This window comes from Euleptes europaea, chromosome 13 (genome assembly GCF_029931775.1).
Source record: "Euleptes europaea isolate rEulEur1 chromosome 13, rEulEur1.hap1, whole genome shotgun sequence".
NCBI lineage: Eukaryota > Metazoa > Chordata > Lepidosauria > Squamata > Sphaerodactylidae > Euleptes > Euleptes europaea.
Genome location: NC_079324.1, coordinates 45,181,929 through 45,202,697, shown reverse-complemented (window position 1 = coordinate 45,202,697; position 20,769 = coordinate 45,181,929). Strand labels below are relative to the sequence as shown.

The window sequence follows — 20,769 nt, the reverse complement described above, 5'->3', positions numbered from 1 at the left end:
TTTTATTTGTTTGGTTTAATTAATGAGCATCGCAAGGCCCCTAGAAGGCAGCCTTGTGCTGACTCCAAGCCAGCCAGGGCCCTGGGCATTCTTTGTCTATCAAAAGATCACCAAAAGATCTCTCGTTGGTAATATGTCCCTCCCAGCTTCTACCCAATATGGTCTTGTGCTTTTTGCCTGCTGTGTTTCCATAACTGTGAGCACAGGAGAATAAGACACCAAGAGCTAAGCTCTGCTTAGAGGTACAGGTGAAGGAGATGAATGACTTACCCATCAACAAAGAGTCCAGTGGGAAAATATTGATAGAACTAGAGCAAAATGAGCAGAAGTAATGCTCCTCTTCAAAGCAAAGGCTGGCCTGGCATTAGGATTTCTGTACGTTTGAATTTCTTAATAGGTTGGATCCAGACTAAATTTTCCATCAGTAGAATGAAGATTGCTCTTCCTAAATGATAGCTTTTCACTGTTAAACAGTAAAAATTATCACCCTTCTTCAGTATGTCAACAAGGAGCCTTCACTGACATTTCAGTAAAAAGCACATTTAAGTTTAATCCATTGATATAGTCATTTGAAAAGAAATTTCTTTAAGAATTAGACCTTCCTTTCATAGTGATGAAATGTAAGGTATGTGTGTGTGTGTTAACTGCCGTCAAGTCGCTTCCGACTTTTAAAATACCTGCATAGTAGCCATTTGTTACAGAACTCTCACAATCCAGAATGATAGTTGACAGGGCACTACGCAAAGTCTGGGACGATGAGTTTACAGACAATATGCTGCACCAAGGGCTAGGTTGAGTAGAGGACTTCAGGACCTGGGGCAGCTCCCAAGGAAGGCAGAGGTTGCTCTGATGGAATCCAAAGCTAAACTGAGTTCTTATATGTCCAAATGGAGCCTGGAAAAAATGGCAAGAGCTCTGTCCCTCAAACATTGTTGCATGGATTGGGAAAAGGTTGTTGGTCTGGCTTGAAATCATACACTGTTGAAGGGGAGGGGCCCTGGCTCATTGGTAAAGCATCTGCTTGGCATGCAGAAGGTCCCAGGTTCAATCCCCGGCATCTCCACTTAGAGGGACTAGGCAAGTAGGTGAAGTGAAAGACCTCTGCCTGAGTCCTTGGAGAGCCGCTGCTGGTCTGAGTAGACAATACGGACTTCAATGGACCAAGGGTCTGATTCAGTATAAGGCAGCTTCATGTGTTCAAGGTCCCAGATTGTGCCCTCTTTTTCCTCCAACAGGGTTATTTAAACAGCCGTAGATAGTTGGGTTGCATCACACTCCCTACTGTAAAGGACAACACCACCACCACCACCTCTGATACCTCTGCAGAGAGTTCTACAATTGGATCTCTATCTGATGGATTTAGGACCCGAGAGTCCCCCTGGTCACATGATCCTTGCTCAAGGTTATAAGAAATGCCACTGTTGGGTCACAGCACTGCTCAGCTGAGAGTATGGGCAAGAGCAACAGCTGTTCAAAGCAGCACCGACCCGCTCTTTTCCCACAGTTCAGTTGTGGAAGTGCTGTGTATTCTTAATTAACAGATCACACACTCACCTCAGTTCTTAAGTGCCTTACATTATTGAAGACATTTTCAGAGCCCCAGGCTTAAGCACAGAATGGCTTGGCACAGTTGTACGTCAAGGCAGAAATTGATTATGGTGCCATTTGTTCACTCGGTTTGTGCTATAAATTACAGGCAAAGGCCAAGCCCTCTATTTGGTGAAGATTTGCCTCCCAGGCCAGACGTTCCTAGAAATGAGCCGATCAGTTAATCCATAAATCAAGTCAACTATTTCCTCATCTCTCTCTTCTTGGCTTCCTTCCCTTCGGAACTCTCGGCAGAGTGGATGGGCTGCCTCGAAGCGAGAGCAGAAGAGTCTGGGTTGAGCAACAGTGCCCAAGAATGATCTTTTGTGGCATCACCAGTGGGACACAATTTGCATGCAATAATTCGCTGGAATGTCTCTTCTGGAGTTGTCAGGAGAAAATGGCCCGTGACCTGAATGCACCCTTCTAATCCTACGAACCACATGAACACATCTGAGCCCAGCAGTTTGCGTGCACTCATCTCATGACTGCAGTGGCGATGTGATCCTGCAACCCTCATTTACCTCCATGTCGTGAAAAGCTTCAGCTGCCCTTTTCCCCACATTGCCCGCTCTATTAAAGGGGCATTTTTTCCTCCAAGCAGTCAGCAATCCTACTGAAAAGGGGAGAATCACTTGGGGTCGGGGGAGGGGAGCATGCTAAAATCCCCTCCCTCCATACACAGGTTTTTTATTAGAAAGGACGCATGTAGCCAAGCCCTCTAGAAGGGTTGCCAGGTCCCTCTTCACAACCAGTGGGAGGTTTTTGGGATGGAGCCTGAGGAGGGTGGGGTTTAGGGAGGGGAGGGACTTCAATACCATAGAGTCCAATTGCCAAAGTGGCCATTTTCTCCAGGTGAAATGATCTCTATTGGCTGAAGTTCAGTTGTAATAGCAGGAGATCTCCAGCTAGTACCTGGAGGTTGGCAACCCTACCCTCTAGCCAAGTCACCTGAGGTGCTACAAGCATATAAAGGGCCAGCATGGTTAAACTGGCACTGGGTACAGGCTGAACAAGGATTTAAACCGCAGCGCTAATATTGTGTTTATTAACAGTTACTAGTTTGGGGGGAAAATCTGGTTCCTCAAGCAAAGAGCCTCTGGACATGAGCACTGTAACAACCTCCCCCCACCTATAGTCCATCAAGCAGCTAAATTCTGATGGATGTATCAATTGAAACAGTTTGTGGCTTAACAACAAGCATACACATGCCGTTTACTGGCTCTTTATTTACAGTTGTGGCAACAGGCCAGAAGGATGCAGCACAGCCATGTTAGTACGATTCTGGCCCTTACTAAATCACAGTGGCTGCCAGGTCCCTTATTTAAACCCTATTTCAAGTGAGTTTAACAAGCCCAGGGCGGGAGTGCTCATGCACCACAGTCCTGATTCAGATCAGTTCTGTGCCTCTGGGAACTGTGTTCCCAGCAGGCTTGCAAGTACACATTGCTCATGCAGACCCAGAGAAGACAGGGTGGCCAATAGGCCTGGAGAAAAACGCCCCATCCCTCTAATAGGGGCTTAATGTGTGAAAATAGATAGCTGAAACTTCTCAGAGCAGGGAGGTAACTGACATCACTTGGCAAATAACATGCCATGCAAGCGTACGGGCCTTATGTTTCTCCAGGCAGCTGACAACCCTAGCAAAGAACCTGGGGATAAACATAGAATGTAAATGGGCCTTTAGTGGAACAAGATAGCTGACTGTGGGGGGAGGGTGTCCTGTCCCTTTAATAGTGGCTTAATGGGATGTTATTTTCCAGGTGATGTCATTTACCTCCATGCAATGAAAAGCTTCAGCAGCCCATTTCCACACATTAATCCTCAATTAAAGGGCATTTAATTCCAGGACAGCGGGAACCATATTAGCACAGCCCTTGTAAGGACAGAAAGGTGGGATGTACATTTTGTAAATAAATAAATAATATTACACCACTTGGGGTAAGAGCAGCTGTAAGCCAGGACCTTTTCTTCCAGCCCCCACCTAAGATCATCTGATTTAAATTGGTTTGCCACCTGTTCCTGATCCTTTTCTTGCAGAAATACTCACGGAAAAGAAGAGATGCCCTAGAACTGCAACAGCCTTATCACAAGGACAGCATATTCCATCAAAGCACTGGCATTGATCTGATACATGCAAGGCGTGGCTTTCTTACTGCCTCACAACGTACTCCCTACTTAGGAACTCTTCATGTGGCAACCTTAGCTGCAAATCTCATTTGGGCAGAGGAGCTGCCTGAAGATCTGTGTGTTTTGGAAAGGGAAGAAACGTTTTTATAAGACCCGAAGACACAGAAATGCATCTCTCCATTTTTCCCCTCCTCCTCCCCATTCTCTTTCCTTCCTGGGACTGAATCACAGCCCGCATCTTAAGTGAAGAAGAATCTCTGCAGCTACTATTTTTCTGGTTGATCCACCCACCCTGAACCCCAGTACCTCCCTTTTTGGAAATGGAACAACCCTCATCTCCCTTGACTGAAGATGCAATGCAAACCACTTTGGCTAATGTAATTGCTTCTGTTACCAGACTCTGTCCACTCTCTTTCACCCAATGGTCACAACTCCAGATATAAGCTGGGGAAACCCCAGAGCCCATTTACCATGCCGGACTCAGCCCTGAAAGGTGTCAAAGGACGATACAAGAAAGCACCTCTAGGGGTACACAAAGTGCTTTGCTTTCTACCTGTCAGCAACCTCTGTTAGAATGTTGCTTCATCCCCACCTTAAAGGAGTCTCAAGTTGCTCCCTTAGTCTCTCGGGATCATGAAAGAAACATGAAGAGGGGCAGAATGAGGGAAAGAGTGGAAAGGATTAGCAAGCCTGTTCCTAGGCCAGTTTATGCAGAAGCACATCTCACTGAATTCAGTGGGACTTAATCCCAAGTAAGTAAGGTTGGAACTACCTATTCCACCTCCACTTCATAGGACACGTCTTAATAATCCATCAGCTTTCTGTAGTGGGAATTTAAGTGGGAAAACAGCAGTTGCTTAGGAAGGGGGCTTAACCCTCTCCTCCCCCCAGTTACTGTTTTCAGGGCCATGTTTGCATGGCTGCCCAAACGGTATAGATCTGCAGCCTTCTAGGGTTGCCAACTTTTCAGCAATCCCCTGCTTCTATCTTGAATAGCAGTTCCCTTTGTAGACAAACCATGTTCATCTTGACGTAGGGTTGCCAGGTCCCTCTTCGCCACCAGCAGGAGGTTTTTGGGGCGGAGCCTGAGAAGGGAGGGGTTTGGGGAGGGGAGGGACTTCAATTCCATAGAGTCCAATTGCCAAAGCGGCCATTTTCTCCCTGTGAACAGATCTCTATCGGCTGGAGATCAGTTGTAATAGCAGGAGATTTCCATCTAGTACCTGGAGGTTGGCAATGGCAACCCTATCTTAATGGCATCGAACACCTTGCCTTTTGAAATCTGTAGGCATTGTTGGAGAATGCACAGCACTTGTGCTACAACAGTCATTCACAACTGAAATGGTTTGTGCCCACAGGAAAATGCAGATGGAAATGACTGCTATAGTGCAATATCCAACAGTGTGTGGATGCAGCCAAAATAGGGTGGCCAACCTCCAGGCGATGGCTGGAGCTCCCCTGCAACAGTGCACCTGGAGAAAATAACAGCTTTGGAAGGTGAACTTTATGGCATTATACCCCATGGAAGTCCCTCCCTTCACCCCGCCCTCCTCAGACTCCAGCAACAAAAACTCCAGGTATTTCCCAACCCAAAGCTGGCCAAAGTCAAGCACATAGGAACAGGCCAGAATGGTCAGCTGGCAACAATATCATATGAGGCTATCAGGATACTAGAGAATTACAGGCTGATGTTCCCATACAGCCTTTTCAATATAGTTCACAGAGAAAAGACCGGTTTTCAAAAAGTTACCTACTCAATGCATGAAACGCTTTTCTCCCTGCAAAATAAATAGACAAGAAAGCAGACTAAACAGAGCTAGTTCTGAGAACAATGGGTTGCAAACAGAGATAAGAAGCAGCTCTTTCAAGAGAGAGAGAGAGAAAGTGAGAGGCCCGAACAGTGATATTTGCACATCTTCAGTGTTGGCAGGTCAAGACGTTTGCATATCAACACTGGTTCTTCCCAGCCGCCTCCTTCTCATCAGGTTTTCCAGTCCAGATCCCAGCACAGTCACAGTCACACAGAGAACTACAGAGTTCTGCCATTCCTGAAAAGACATTGACTGTGGCTTCAGCTTTCATCACTGAAGGCCATGAAGGATGATTAAGGGATAAGCTACAACTATTTTTCCCCCACCACAGGAGAACGGGAGCTGGGGGAGGGACAACTGTTAATACTTGGAAGTCCCCTGGGTGACCTTGGGCTAGTCACACTCACTCAGCCCAGTCTACCCCACAGGGTTGTTGTGAGGATAACATGGAGGAGATGAGAATGACGTAAAGCAACTGCCACTGACGTTCCCGCCACAAACGGGGAAAGAACCGCAAAACTTTGAAAGCACTTTTTCCTGTTAGAAACAAAACACAAGGCCTTTGGGCAGCTAATTTTGGAGTTATTTGATGTGTATTCCTGTCCTTCAAATCCAGCAAACCTGTGAAATCACATTACGTTCCCTCCCAGATGAAATTATAAATGGACGATTTTACTGCGGCGTCCTCCAGCATTTTAACTTGGGGGTGGGGGGACTCTGAGGCTGGGTCTGGGGCTCAGATACCAGGCCGATAAGCATCTTCTAAATGCCAATGGAGAGATACGATAGATTGTGACATTGTCTCAAGCAACAGGCAGTTTTCAAGGACAGGAAACGCTCACCTGTCGGAGAAATTGCTGTTATTTGAAAACCAGACACGAATCGCTGTCATTGGAGCCGACAGAGCAAAGACAGAGTCCACGGAGAGTTATGGAGGCACCAAGTTGCTCCCTGGCTTAAGGTGTACACAGAATTGCCATTTAGATGGGCCTGGTTTACAAGAAATGGGAATTATATGCCTTTCCCACTGTGTTGCTAAGGTTGCCATCCTCCAGGGGGGCCCTGGAGATTGCCTGGAATTACAAATGATCTCCAGGTAGAGTTGCCAGCCAGGTCTGTCCTGGAAACTGGCGGAAGGTCCATGGGGCCGGGGCTAGGGACAGCGATGAGCATCCCCGGCGCAATTATGTCACTTTTTCTTTGATGTGGAAGTGGTGGATTGACCAGGCACACTCTAGCACTCACCCTTCCAAACTCTATAATTTCTATAGAGTTTTGGGGGGAGAATGCTAGAGCGTCCCTGGGGTGATCCAGCTCTTCCACATTGACATAGAAGTGATGGAACCACCCTGGGGATGCTCATCACCGCCCCTCGTCTACTGGGCCTGCTTCTGTCTGCTGACCAGTTTAGGGTGGGTGGGCAGCCCAATGAATTGGTGGGCAATTGCCCACCATCACCGGGAAGTTGGAAACCCTATCTCTAGGCTGCGGAGATCTTGGAGAAAATGGCTGCTTCGGAGGGTGGACTCGGTGCGTGGCATCACCTCCCTGCTGAGATTCCTTTCCTCTCCAAACCCTGCCCTTCCCACACTCCACCCCAAAATATCTAGGAATTTCCCAACCCAGAGTTGTAATGCCAACCCTATCAGAGATGATCAGACACTGAACTTCTGCACAAAATACTTGTGAAAGTTGTGCTTATTTATTTATTTATTTACACCTTTCTGGCTTCATCAGGGGGATCCAAAGGCAGCTTTTAGCCTGACCCCCTTTCCCTTTTTGGCCACCAGATCAAAAGAATTTTCATGATATGGGTCATCTTAAAAGAAACTGCAGCTATTAAAGATGCAGGGAATTCAAATTTGACATTTTCTCTTAAATCTGAAAAAGTAAAGCTATCTTTGATACAGGAGGACTGTTAAACACAAACCCACAGAACCAGTTACGTTGACATGGATTTCAAAGCTATCTGAGAAGGGCAACGGATAGCCCTTTACCACTCACCATGGTGTGTTTTTAGGACTGTTAGTATAGGATCTGAAAGGTGACAAACCTTAGAAATATTGTTAGAAGTGTGGCTGCCTTTATTCTTGGAAAAGAGCAAGAGTCCAGTAGCACCTTAAGGACTAACAACATTTCTGGCAGGGTATGAGTTTTCATGAGTCACAGTTCACTTCTTCAGCTAGAATGTGAGTCCATCTATCCTTAACTAGAGGAAAGTGAATTAGGACGGGGGCTTCCTAGAGGCACCTGGCCACTGTGTGAACAGACTGCTGGACTTGATGGGCCTTGGTCTGACCCAGCAGGGCTTTTCTTATGTTCTTATACGACAGAGAGAATTAGGACAGAGAGAAAAGTGAATTGGGAAGAGAGACACAACAAAATTAGCTTGGTGCTCCTTAAGGACCTGGTACCTCACTCTCTCTCTACACTTTGAAAAGCCACACTAATCAAAGTCTTGGGAGAGGGACACACAGAGAGAAGTAGTTGGTACTTTGAATTGGGACACAGGCAGAATGCTAGGAGTTTTTAGAGAGGCTCAAACTGAAGCATCCTGAGCCTGTACTTGCTCTTTGGGAATTTGATGGTAGGTTCACAAACATGTATGCAACCGAGGACAAGGCTGTTGGAAGTATTACACAGAAGTGCACATTTTGGCAGGTGTCCTTTGTCATTCACTGAATCTACTGAAATTCCCTCTTCTTTGCAACACTTAAAGGTACAGGAGTCCTGGCCTGCTTTTCCTTTGCAGCCGATCACTCCACTTTATTTAAACACATGCACATCCAACACTGGAGGAGAACCTGAGCAAACTACTCTCAGAAGAGCCAGATGGCAAATAGATTTTAGTGCTGTCTGGGCTCCTGAATGGGGATGTGGAATAGTATAGCATAGCCCGATCTTGTCACATCTCAAAAGCTAAGCAGGGTAGGTACTAGGATGGGAGACCACCAAGGAAGACTTTGCAGAGAAACGCAATGGCAAGCCACCTGTGCTTACTCGCTTGCCTTGAAAACCCTCTGAGGTCTTCATAGGTTGGCTATGACTTGATGGCACTTCATACATTCACAGACTCCTGGATGCCAGTTTAGAAGCAGGGCTAAGTTAAGAGATCTTCACTCAAAGAGTAAATGAATTGTGGAACATAGTACCAGTAGCAGAGATAGATGGCTTTAAAAAGGGATTGAACAAATTTATGGAGGCTACTAGCCTTGATGACTGAAGGGAACTTCCATATCCAGAAGCAGTAAACTTCTAAGTGAGTGCTAGAAGGCAACATCAAGGGAAAACCTTGGTCAATGTGCTCTTGTTTGTTGGCCTTCCAGGGCAACTGGTTGACCAATGGGTGAAACAGGATACTAGAGAGGGACCATGGGTCTGCTCCAACAGAGGACCTTTTCTTAAAGACAACTAACAGTTGTCTCCTATCCAAGCCTCCCCACCCCAATTTATCTTACTTAGGACATCAGGTTAATAGGGAAAGCAGGTGGGGCTTGTCCATGGTATATAATCAAGCCTCCCTCTGTCTATAAGAGCAACAAGCAAAGGGCTCCATTGAAATAGGAGCCTGGTAAGTGGGAGGGGGCTGAGTGACGACAGTGCTGGGACCGTGGTAGAGTTTACAGGATGTGTTGAAGATTGTATGGATATCCATGTAGGCTTAATGCTTCTTTTTTTCTAAGAAAAAATGAATTAGTTGTCTTTATGCCTTAAAAGGGGCAAACACAAGCTGGTCAGATGTTGATTAAAATCAACAATTGTCCTAAAATCAACAATTGTCCTAACAGCTATCAGTCTGATGGTGTCTAGAGATCATACTGGGTTGTTAATGGGCCAGGAGTTTTAGGAAAAAATACTTGGTTTGTCTGTTTACTTGTGGGAAGGAGACTAGTTGCTTGAGTCACTTCTACTAAATCTGGCCTTCTGGCCTTCTAAGTCCAGGTCAGCAGCTCTGTTTTCATGTAGGCTGGTTTAAAATATGCGCAAGTGAACTCCAAAGGAGGCAGGTGGTTTCTTGAAGGAGGAGAGTTATATAAATAAACTGGAGGACCTGTGTTCAACTCCTGCCTTCTGCTATAGGCTTTTTGTCTGGCCTTGGGCAAGTCACTCTTTTTTCTTTCAGTTTCCCAGTAGCATGGTGGTACTTTATAAACAAGAACTATGTTAGAGTCATTTGCTAGATACTTCTAGCTTGTGACTAGGGTGGGATTAAATCAATATATCTGATTATTCTCTTGTACTTTTAACATTTCAGGGCTGCGTGCATTCCATTTTCTTGTTCTCATGCTAAGGATCACTGTCAAAGGTGGTCTTCTCTTCCCTTTTGTGCTGCTGAAATCTGTACTCCATCTGTTTGCATGCTCTTTTCTCTTTTCAGTGACCTCTCCCCTGGTGACTGTTCCTTAGCTTAAAGAGATGCTAAGAAAAAACACGTCTTTTGCAATATGGTACCAGATGTTCAAAATAAGCCTTACCAGCTGCAGCTTGTGATCTGCTGGGGCATGCTGTCATTGGCTTTGGATTTTATGCATATTGGTGTGGTAATCTGGTTATGGAGTTGGACTAGGTTCAACCGGGTTTGAACCCCTGCTCAGGTCTAAAGCTCGCTAGGCCACTGCCGGCTGATTCTCATCTCTCTACCAAACATGCTTAATGGGGGGGGGGCATGTATGTCACCGTGAACTCCTTAAGAGGATGGGCAGCATAAAAACGAATGTGTGTGTTTATTTAGTATCTTTTATCCTGCTTTTCTTCCCAATGGTGCTTACTCCCTAATGCTGCTTACAAAAAAAATAGACCTTATATGCAATTCTGTATAAAAACAAACAAGACATCCTAAATCGATGTCCACCAGGTCATCTAGTAGAAAAGAGCAAGAGTCCAGTAGCACCTTAATGACTAACAAAATTTCTGGCAGGGTATGAGCTTTCGTGAGTCACAGCTCACTTCTTCAGATACCAGGTAATCTGTCTAAAGTCATGGGTTGTGATCCATACCTCCCCCCAACCACGCCTTGAGCTATAAATAAATACCTGAAGCAGGATGTTTCAAGCTGGCACCTTTGCCCCCTGGTCCCCCCCTCCCTTTCATGCATGTGTGCTACAGATCTGCCACTCCTTTCCTGCTTAGAGACTTGGGGGAGGGACCGAGCCCTGAAGGAAGGGACAGTAACAGTTGCTGCTGATGGTCAATTCCTTACCACCTCTCTTTGCCAGGAATGGTTAGAGCTCATGTTTTTTTCTCACCTACATGGTGCTGAGGGTGTTGCCACGTCATTTGCCACAAAACTCCTGCCGGTTCCTTTGCCCTGATTGCCCAATGACTTATGCCTGCTCAAGTCCTCGTGACCAAGGGGCTGACTAGCTGGCAGGCAGACTCTGCCCCTTGGGGCCACCCCTCCCTTTCCTGGCCAAAGGGCAGACAAAAGTCTAGTGTGTATAAACTGACAGCATCGAGCCCAACCCTGTAGAAGTGGGGTAGTTGCTGTTCAGCTCAGCTAAGGTAAGTCACTGCTTTCCTGAGGTGTTAGCGCTGGACCGGGCAACTGTATGGGGACCTATTGTTTCTCAGCATGGGGTAACCTGTTGGAGATTAGGGGGGTGGGAGTTGCTCGGGGTGTGTGTGTGTGACAACAACTACATTTCTTCCTGTCTTGGGAGAGCTTGAAAATAGGAGGTACCTTTTGCTTCATGCTACTCTGTACCGGTTCATGCCTGCGTTCCTTCATCCTGGGTTGCCCCTTCATGTGGTTTAAGTCAGCTGGAACTATTTACTATGCAGACGGTTTTTCTTTAGGCTGTATAGGTTGCGGGGGGGGGGGGGCTGACCTGGGAGCTGTTCCGCCTCGCAGGAGCCTCTGGAACTATGGGTCCTTTTTGGATTTGGGGCTGGCCTGTGTTTCTCCCCATGTAATGATCAGAACTTCATGGTCTGAGGGGAGAGAGGGCACAGCAGCAGCTGAGAGTGGAAAGGGGTGGTTGGATTGATGGAGGAAATGTGAAGATTCTGGTTCTTTTCATTGCTGTGTTCCTTGTGTAGATTACAGGCTCTACTGCATCATTCTCCAGTTTTACCTTTCAGCTCTGTTGCGTTGTTTGTTTGTATAATACTATGTTAGTACATTTGTAGCCCTGACCTGGATGGCCCAGGCTAGCCTGATCTCTTCAGATCTCAGAAGCTAAGCAGGGTCAGCCCTGGTTAGTATTTGGATGGGAGACCACCAAGGAATACCAGGGTTGCTGGGCAGAGGAAGGCACTGGCAAACCACCTCTGTTAGTCTCTTGCCATGAAAACCCCGAAAGGGGTCGCCATAAGTCGGCTGCGACTTGACTGCACTTTATACACACAGTACAATTGTAAGCCAGTTTTATTCACTGTTATGTTTAATACTGTTCTTATTTCATTTTTAAAACTGTAATTGCCTTGAGACTAAGGCCATTTATGCACGGCTGTTTCCTCGCGGTCACCCCACTGACTACTTCGGGGCTTTGCCCTTGATTATGCATTCATTTTCTGATTGTCAGAGGTCACCTCACTCTCATTTCTGCACATTTTGCCCGGGTTTTCTGGATGCTGGCTAAACACGAATCCAGAAAACGCAGGCAAAATGCGCGGAAACGCAAGGGGAGAGTGAGCCAACCAAGGAAACAGCCATGCATAAATGGCCTAAGTGAGAAAGGTGGACTACAAAGTCTATAGACTGGCAGTTGCTAAGTAAGCCTTTTCTTCCTCCAGCTCAGAGCTACCCTAGCAAAGATGAACTATGCCAAGAAGTCTCTGGGCCTGCTCTCCCCAAGGTCTCTTTCTAAGTAAGTATCCATAAGATGGCTATCGATGGAGGGGGTAATTGTGGCTTTGTCACATGCATGGCATCAGCAGTGCCCTTCCGAAGCGTATAGCATGCCCCGCTGATCCCAGCCAGCTCAACCCATAGGGTTGCCAACCTCCAGGTACTAGCTGGAGATCTCCTGCTATTACAACTGATCTCCAGCCGATAGAGATCAGTTCAGCTGGAGAAAATGGCCGCTTTGGCCAATGGACTCTATGGCATTGAAGTCCCTCCCCCTGCCCTCTTCAGGCTCCACCCCAAAAACGAAGGGGGGGGAATGGAAATTAATCCAGTCCCTTATGTGGGGCGATATCCCAGCACTCGCTTGTTGCAGGATATGCCACCTGCGAAAATCAGCTGAGTTAAAAACAGCCAAAAGCTTTGTGGAGGAATATCAACAGCACACGTATTTAGAATAAAGAAAACTGTATTTAATAAAATATTATAATTGGTTGATCGAAAGAGAGATAGGGAGATGGTCACTGCCCATGTAATCGCAGACTTCCATATTACTGATTAGAGGTAAGACATCTAATGAAACCAGAAAATAATCGATAACACTGGCACCATTTTGGCTAAAAAAAGTAAAATCTCCATTAGGGTCGATCCGCGATCGCCCATTTACTATTATTAGGTTCCTCTGAATAGCGAATTGGGCCAGACTTAAGCCGGAAGAATTAATTACCGAGTCCCTGGAAGTTCTAGTATACCATAGGGAACTCAGGAAAGATTCATCAAAATTCCCTATAAGATTTTGGAAGAGAGTATTATCATCCGGCCCTATTTGTGCGTTAAAATCACCAGCCATAAGAACTGGAGTAGTTAGATGGTTGTTTCGGATGTCATCGAATAGTTCTGTAAATAACTATTTACAGAACTATAAGGTTCTGTAAATAAACAACATTTTCTCCTTAAGAGGTTTGTACTAACGTTCTTATATTAACTGAAACATGGTTACTTCTTCATATAGTGTGAGGCAGAGAGCGAACACAGAGTTATACTTAAGAGTGAGACTGACTTCTGAATCTCACTGAATGACAGTTGGAAGCGTCTGTTAGAAGTAACTGGCACCTAAAGGGAGGGGCCGACTCCACAGGAGCACAGAGCCCCCTGCCAATCAAACTAGCCCCCAGCGATAAATCCAACAAAAACTTCCCGCTAGTGGCGAAGAGGCACCTGGCAACCCTACCAACCCATCATCTTGTGCCAATTCTCTTCCCACCCACCCCCATCCCCGCTTTGCTGTTGAACAGACCTGGTCACACCCAGGAGGCAGATCAGGTGGAAATCAATGGATCCCCCAAATTAAACTGGAAAGTAATGGGCCTTACACACAGGTGGTTTGCCCAGGCTTGATACTGTTGGGAAGCCGGTGGTTTTCCCTCTTGCCCACACAGCATCATGGTGCTTTTGTACACCTCCTGGCTTTTCTGTATTGTTTCTAAAACCTCCAGTCATCTTGGAAAAATCACAGTGAAGTCGGAGTGGCTTCCATGTGGACAAGAAAGTGTTTATCTTTCCCAGTCCTGCCCACAACAAAGCTATTTCCCCTTTGTACCAGAGAGCTTCTTAAGTTGGATAATGCTATAGTGTTAGAACAATTAATAGTTCCCAGCTTTTTAAAAAGCCAGACTTTAACCCTTTTTGTTGCACAGTCATAAAGGGAAAGGTTCAAGCTTTACACAACGGCTAGTGAGCCATCCTCAAGGAAGGGCTCAGAGGCTTGCCTTTGCTGTCCTAGATACTAGAATTCAGAGGCACACTTTAGCTATGATTGTCCTATCTTCGACAAATTTGTTTCACTCCCTTTCAAGGCCACCTAAGTTAGTGGTCATCACTGTGCCCTGTGGCAGTGAGTTCTACAGGTTAATTGCATGCTGAACAAGATCATCATGGGCAATTCCCTACCACCGCCACCACCAAATTCCAACTGCCAGGGCTCCATATAGGGAGGAAATGCTAGTTAAAGCAGACTAAATTTGTAGGGTAAATAGCCATGGGCTTGAGAGGCTTTCCTAGACTGATTCTGTTTCCACTTTTCCTAGGTGTGTCTCTGCCAGTGCGTCCATGACGCAACAGCTGCTAGCCACCCCTACTCCCCGCGCCCGGCCTTACCGGGTGAGCAACTGGGAACGCACCGTGCGCAAGGGTATTATGGCCGACAGCTTGGAGGACCTGCTTGAGAAAGTAAGCATTTGAAGGCCCTGTTTCTAAGAGGAGGTGGAAGGGCTATTACTGCTGCAGTGGTAATTGCACCCCAATGTCTTTGCACAGGTGCGCTGTGCGCTGCTCTTGGAGGGCACCATATCAATTGTCATAGATGAGGATGGCACCAGCGTGGAGACAGAAGAGTTCTTCCAGACGCTAGAGGAGAGCACCGTGTTGCTAGTGTTAACCAAGGGTCAGCTCTGGCGGCCAGCCAAGGTGAGCACTGACGGGTCAAACTTTGTGAAAATGGGCAGGGCTACCCCTGGAAATAGAGGTGCCATGTTAAGTTGGAAGGGGAAACTTTTGGTGCACCCGGAAATGCTGAGATGTCCCTTGTAGAGTGACCAGGTGCTTGGCTGCCAATAAGCAAAGTTGGTCAAATGATTCTTTAAAATGTAGGTCTGGGGTTGAGCTAGGGTTGCCAGGGCTCTCTTCGCCACCAGTGGGAGGTTTGGGGGGCGGAGCCTGAGGAGGGCGGGGTTTAGGGAGGGGAGGGACTTCAATGCCAATTGCCAAAGCGGCCATTTTCTCCAGCTGAACTGACCTTTATCGGCTGGAGATCAGTTGTAATAGCAGGAGATCTCCAGCTACTACCTGGAGGTTGGCAACCCTAGGTTGAGCAAATGGCATTCATTTACTTTAATATCTACGAAATGTAGAACTATTGCAATTGAAAACACTTGCTAGAGCTACAATGCTGGGAAGAGATACATTGCAAGTGGAAGACCACTAGGGGAGGGGCTGTGGCTCAGTGGTAGAACATCTGCTTGGCATTCAGACGGTCCCAGGCTCAATCCCCAGCATCTCCAGTTATAGGGACTAGGCAAGTAGGTGATATAAAAAACCTCTGCCTGAGACCCTGGAGATCCACTGCCGGTCTGAGTAGACAATACTGACTTTGATAGACCAAGGGTCTGATTCCGTATAAGGTAGCTTCATGTGTTCACTAGGTTGACAGAGTTAGGCAACTTCATATTCAGGACCAATGCTACTTGTGCTTTTCTGACCTCTAAGGTTTCAGCTGTTGTGCCTTGTTGTAACTCTGCCCAAGAGCAATGAGAGCTAGAAACCTGCTTATTTTTAATAATGAAGACTGAGATTCATGGGACAATTGGAATCTCTGATCTGGTACTATCTTAATGAAAGATTTGTATGTGTAAGCTTCTTCCTTCAAGTTCTACTTGGCTTATTGTTAGGGATGCCACCCTCCAGATTGTGGTTGGAGATCTCCTGCTATTACATCTGATCTGCAGGCAACAGATCAGTTCACCTAGAAAAAATGGCTGCTTTGGACAGTGGACTCTACATTACTATTATTTATTTTGATTTCTATCCTACCCTCACTCCCCAGCCATTATACCCACCTGAGGTCCCTCCCCTCCTCAAACCCTACCCTCTTCAGGCTCCACCCCCCAAATCTCCAGGTATTTCCCAACCCGGAGCTGGCAGCCCTACTTATTGTCGTGTGACGTTTTGAAAACTTAACTAGCATTGCTTTTTGTTTGTTTCGGGCAGACTGCAGGCTACCAGCTGTCATTATCCCACAAGCCCCGGCACAGGATCGATGTGGCGTGTGTAACCTTTGACCTCTACAAGACCAATCCTCAGGATTTCATTGGTTGCTTGAACGTCAAAGCCACCCTCTATGGCACATACAGTATGTCCTATGATATGCGGTGCTTTGGAGCCAAAAGGATGATGAAGTGAGTGGCATCGTTCTTCTCTTTTCCCTACCCCCACCCTCCAGCCCTTCAGGACAATAGAGTTACCTAATGCCTGAGATAGAGCCCTGTGGCGCAGAGTGGTAAGCTGCAGTACTGCAGTCCAAGCTCTGCTCATGACTTGAGTTCGATCCCAATGGAAGTTGGTTTCAGGTAGCCGGCTCAAGGTTGACTCAGCCTTCCATCCTTCCGAGGTCGGTAAAATGAGTACCCAGCTTGCTGGGGGTAAAGGGAAGATGACTGGGGAAGGCACTGGCAAACCACCCCGTCAACAAAGTCTGCCTAGTAAACGTCGGGATGTGACATCACCCCATGGGTCAGGAATGTCCCAGTGCTTGCACAGGGGACTACCTTTACCTTTAATGCCTGAGATAAGAGTCCGCTAAGCTATCTGAAAGCCTAAAGTCCTGTCCAGGTAAGCAAATGGCTTGCAACCCTGGAAAGAGGGTGTCTTGTAGGAAATATGGCTGGAGTGAGTTTTGTAATGGCTTGGGTTGAATAAAGAAGGCTTGCTTCTTGTCTTCCTGCTTAGAAATGCCCAAGGCTGCTAACAATAAGCACAGAATGATACAACAATTGGTAAAATCAGATGAGGCATCATTTACCGTAATGTTCTTTGTAAGTGGTTAAGTGAACTGAGGTCTTGAGGGTCTTCCCTTAATCATATTTGATTCCGCAGTGATACTCTATGTATAGTTGCAACTTCATTCTCAATCTGCAGTTTGAGCTCTCTACCTGTTTTTCCAGAGAATGTTTTTGAGTGAAGACACTAGAAACATAGAGTTGGAAGGGATGGCTGGGCTTGGAAAGGAAGGCTTCCTGGTAGAGTTTCCAGCTTTTAAACTGGTCCTTCTAGTTGTCCCTTTAATGGCAGTTTGATCTGCAACAAATAGAAGGTGGTATATATGGAAAGGCTGAAGAGTCCAGGACTTTCAGTTTATAAAAGATGACTAAGGAGGGACATGATAGAGGTTTATAAAATTATGCATGGGGTGGAGACAGTTGACAAAGAAAACTTCTCCCTTTTCCCAAATGCTAGGACACTGCTTAATTCTCCATGCTGTCTGTCCAGTCCTTGTTAATAAAATATTATTCAGGGAAGAAAAATCCACCTTCTGTATGCTACTGTACATTAGTCCTTAAACCGCAACACAATTTGTATGTGTTTACTGGAAAGGACAACCAACCACCAGCCTATTCATGCTAATAATCATATGATTTCTCTTAGGATATTTGGGTTGTGGAGGGGGGGAGCAGTGGCAAAGCCCCATAGGCAATCTTTTGTCTGTGGACCATTGATGATGCTTGGCAATCCTGTGCTTTTGCCCTGTGGCCCTTCTGGATCCCTGACAGTATTCCCGTCTTTTCACAGGGAAGCTCTACGCTGGACACTCTTCACTATGCAAGCGACGGGCCATGTGCTGCTTGGCACTTCCTGTTACATGCAGCAGTTGTTGGATGCCAGTGAAGAGCAGAAAGAGGAAGTCTCGTCGGTTCTGCGCAGCCTCCAGTTTCCTCTCACCAGGAAGATGCTGAAGTGAAGGAGGTTCCCTCCTGTCATTTAGACTGTTTTGACAGCTGTCAGCATTTGGTAGCTGATACACCAGCACCTGCTATGGAGTAAGGTGGAATAGAAGCTTTGGCACTCTTATACTCCACCTGGCCATAAATAGAGCTGGTAGAGAAGTTGCTGGGAACACAACACAGGGTGTCAAGAACTTTTTTCTGCAGGCATCTGGTTATTCAGGTGTATTGTGCTGTGGAAATGTGCTATTTCAGTGTACCAAGAAGCTCTGCTTACTACTTGGTGAAAGCAGTGAAGAAGAGCTTCAGAGATCTGCCTATACATTTTTTTAAAAAGAAAAGCTCTCTGTTCTGGATGTATCATCACCCACACGGTGTCCCGCTTTAATGAGTATTGTACTGTGAATATATAATATTAAAGACTATTTCTTAAACCATGACTCCCCCTTCCTTCACTGCTAAGCCCACGTTAAAAAAAGCATCAGTTTAATGCTGGTCTATGAAAACTGATCCATTGACCACAAAGTTGATTGTGGCAAAATTGCTAGATGCTCCGAAGTCAAGAATTCGCTTGTGTCAGCAGCAGGGGTTGTTTTTTTTTACACTGCATTGGTAGGGAGGGGAGTAGGGATGCCAGCCTTCAGGTGGGACCTCGGCATCCCCTGGAATTATGGCTCATTTCCAGACTACAGAGATCAGTTCCCCTGGAGAAAATGGATGCTTTGGAAGCTATGGTATTGGAATGCTATGGCATTGTACACTATTGAGGTCCCTGTCCTTACCAGACTCCATTCCCAAATCTCCCGGACTTTCCCAACCTGGATCTGGCCATCCCCTACTGGTGGCCAGGGAGAACCTGGCAACTCTGTTTTCAGAGGTAATACTACTTCTACCTTTCATCTACAAGTGGACTCCCAGTTAAGCTGCCTGGTCTCAGTCTTCCTACTGGTTAGATGTAATTACATTAGTCATGTCTTGCAGTATTCCACGGGTGCATTGCTGATACCTGGGGCAGCCTTGTTTAACACTCCCTTCTTTCTAGATCAAAGATCACTGCCTTCGGAACTCTCTTCCACCCCACCACTGCTATATTACACACTTCTGCTGTCTTAGGCCTGTTGGGTATACTTTCTCTGCGACAGACTGGCCTGCACTGATCACTAAAGCAAGCTGTGCTCGGGGACTCAGGAGATCACCCGAACACTGGTATTTGTATCCTATCTGCCTTCATTGGTGGAACACATAGATGTCCAGAAAGTTTCCCTTCCTAGAACTCTCTACAGTCAGTCCACAGTGCTGTTTCTGCCTTGTTATTTTTTTCCCCCCTGTGGCTTCCTCTCTGTCCACTTGAGCAAGCATGGAGGATCAAAGGTGATTTGAGAAAGTCTTGAGAAACAAGGAAACTATAGAAAGATGGTAGATGGACAGCCGTGTCTTGAGCAACCTGGGGGTGGGGAGGGATGGACAACTGAAGTTCAGCACCCAAACTGCAGGAAAACCTCAATGGGAATTACATCAAGATCTTCAATTATGTAAGTACACAATTGCCCCAGTGCTGCTTACTTTGAGCAAAAGGGCTGTCTCATGTACATTCGGATCACACTGGAGGACCCCACACCTCTCAGTCTGTTTTTTAATCTTGCAGTAAATGTGGTTGTACTTCAGTTCAACCATAAAGTGTGTGTGTGTGTACACACTCCTGTAGCCTGCTGTTCAAAGATTGCAAAATTAGCTAGGGAAGCGCACAAAGTGTTTGCACAACACTTGTTCAGACTAACTCATTTAAAGAAACTTGGGGCTGCTTCTGAAGCACCCAAGAAAACTGGCTGGTAGAAGACTTATCTGCACAATGGCTGGCATAACTTCTTCCATACAACTCCCTTGAAGCCTAACTACAAGTTACACTGTACATGGGTCTGCCCTTGGTTCCTGTCAAGCCAAGTAGGACAAAACAATTTTTTTTAAAGCCAGGTAGGACCAGGATTTTCACTTGCAAGTCAATTCCCAGGCCTGCAGGGTCCTGATTTGGACTGGGATGTGTGTGTGTGTTAAACCTTCCACTGCCCCATGCTGTTTTCCTGACTTGAAATAGTTCTGGGGAGTTGCTATTTGGGAAAACTTACATCTACCCCATCAGTACATTTAAGTCTCCCCAACGGAGCAAAGAGTGGTTACCCAGCAAGCCTCCTTGTCAGTGTGGGGTTTCAAACCAGGGTCTCCCAGAGAATAGTCTGATGCTGGAACCATTACAGGGCACTCACGCTCTGAATATTAAAGCCCTAGCACTGTTCACTGAGCTATCCTGACATTCACTCGTGTTTCAATATAGCCAAGAATGTGAATTCAGGCTGTAATGGTTATGTCGAGTGGTGCAGGCTTAGTTTTCTGTGACTGGCAACAGTAGGGGTACAGTGCAGGCTTAGCCTATACCTTTCCTTTTGCATAAACTAAGGGCTGCCATTTGTGCCTGGAGTGGGGGAGTATAGCAGCGCAGTGCTGGGACTCACTAGGGAAAGGATTAAGAATAAAACTTACAACATCACACAATGTGTTAACATGCTGTGTTTTTCCTACCTGTAAGTTATGTTGGTCTGGCTGGCCCAAAGTCATAAGCGTCAGGCCTGCACCACACTGATGCTCTGGGGTGCAGCTATCGTTGGGATTTTGTGTAACATCCTGGCTGCACCATCCCAAAGGCTTTTCTAGGTCAGAGCCAGTGAAGAAAGATTTAAAATGTTAGCTTTTTCTAATATAAAAAGATTGCACATATAATATATAGATGAGAGGATTTTCTCCCATAATATTAGTCATCCTCCTTCCTCTATGAAATTAAGACCAACAACAGGAACTATTTCACCCAATGCAGCATGTGAAGTACAGAAGATGTGGCATTAGATGTGATGCATCAATCAAACTTCCATCTTCAGGGGCAGTGTATCTCTGAACACCAGGCAATAAG

The 20,769-nt window shown here is 46.2% G+C and overlaps 1 protein-coding gene across 1 annotated transcript; it reads left to right on the top strand.

Annotated features, from left to right (window-relative positions):
• Positions 1-12,275: 12,275 nt before the first annotated feature.
• Positions 12,276-17,841, top strand: LOC130486330 (lipid transferase CIDEC-like). Its single transcript, XM_056859588.1, has 5 exons — positions 12,276-12,337; positions 14,403-14,544; positions 14,632-14,781; positions 16,081-16,268; positions 17,659-17,841. The coding sequence occupies exons 1-5, from the start codon at positions 12,285-12,287 to the stop codon at positions 17,825-17,827; spliced, it is 702 nt and encodes a 233-aa protein (XP_056715566.1). The 5' UTR covers positions 12,276-12,284; the 3' UTR covers positions 17,828-17,841.
• The last annotated feature ends 2,928 nt before the right edge of the window (positions 17,842-20,769 follow it).

Bases quoted from the DNA above. Each gene is read 5' to 3' on its own strand.
- LOC130486330 (XM_056859588.1), top strand. From the start codon at position 12,285: ATGAACTATGCCAAGAAGTCTCTGGGCCTGCTCTCCCCAAGGTCTCTT. The intron at 14,782-16,080 runs GTGAGCACTGAC...TGTTTCGGGCAG, and splicing joins AGCTCTGGCGGCCAGCCAAG to ACTGCAGGCTACCAGCTGTC. The intron at 16,269-17,658 runs GTGAGTGGCATC...GTCTTTTCACAG, and splicing joins GGAGCCAAAAGGATGATGAA to GGAAGCTCTACGCTGGACAC.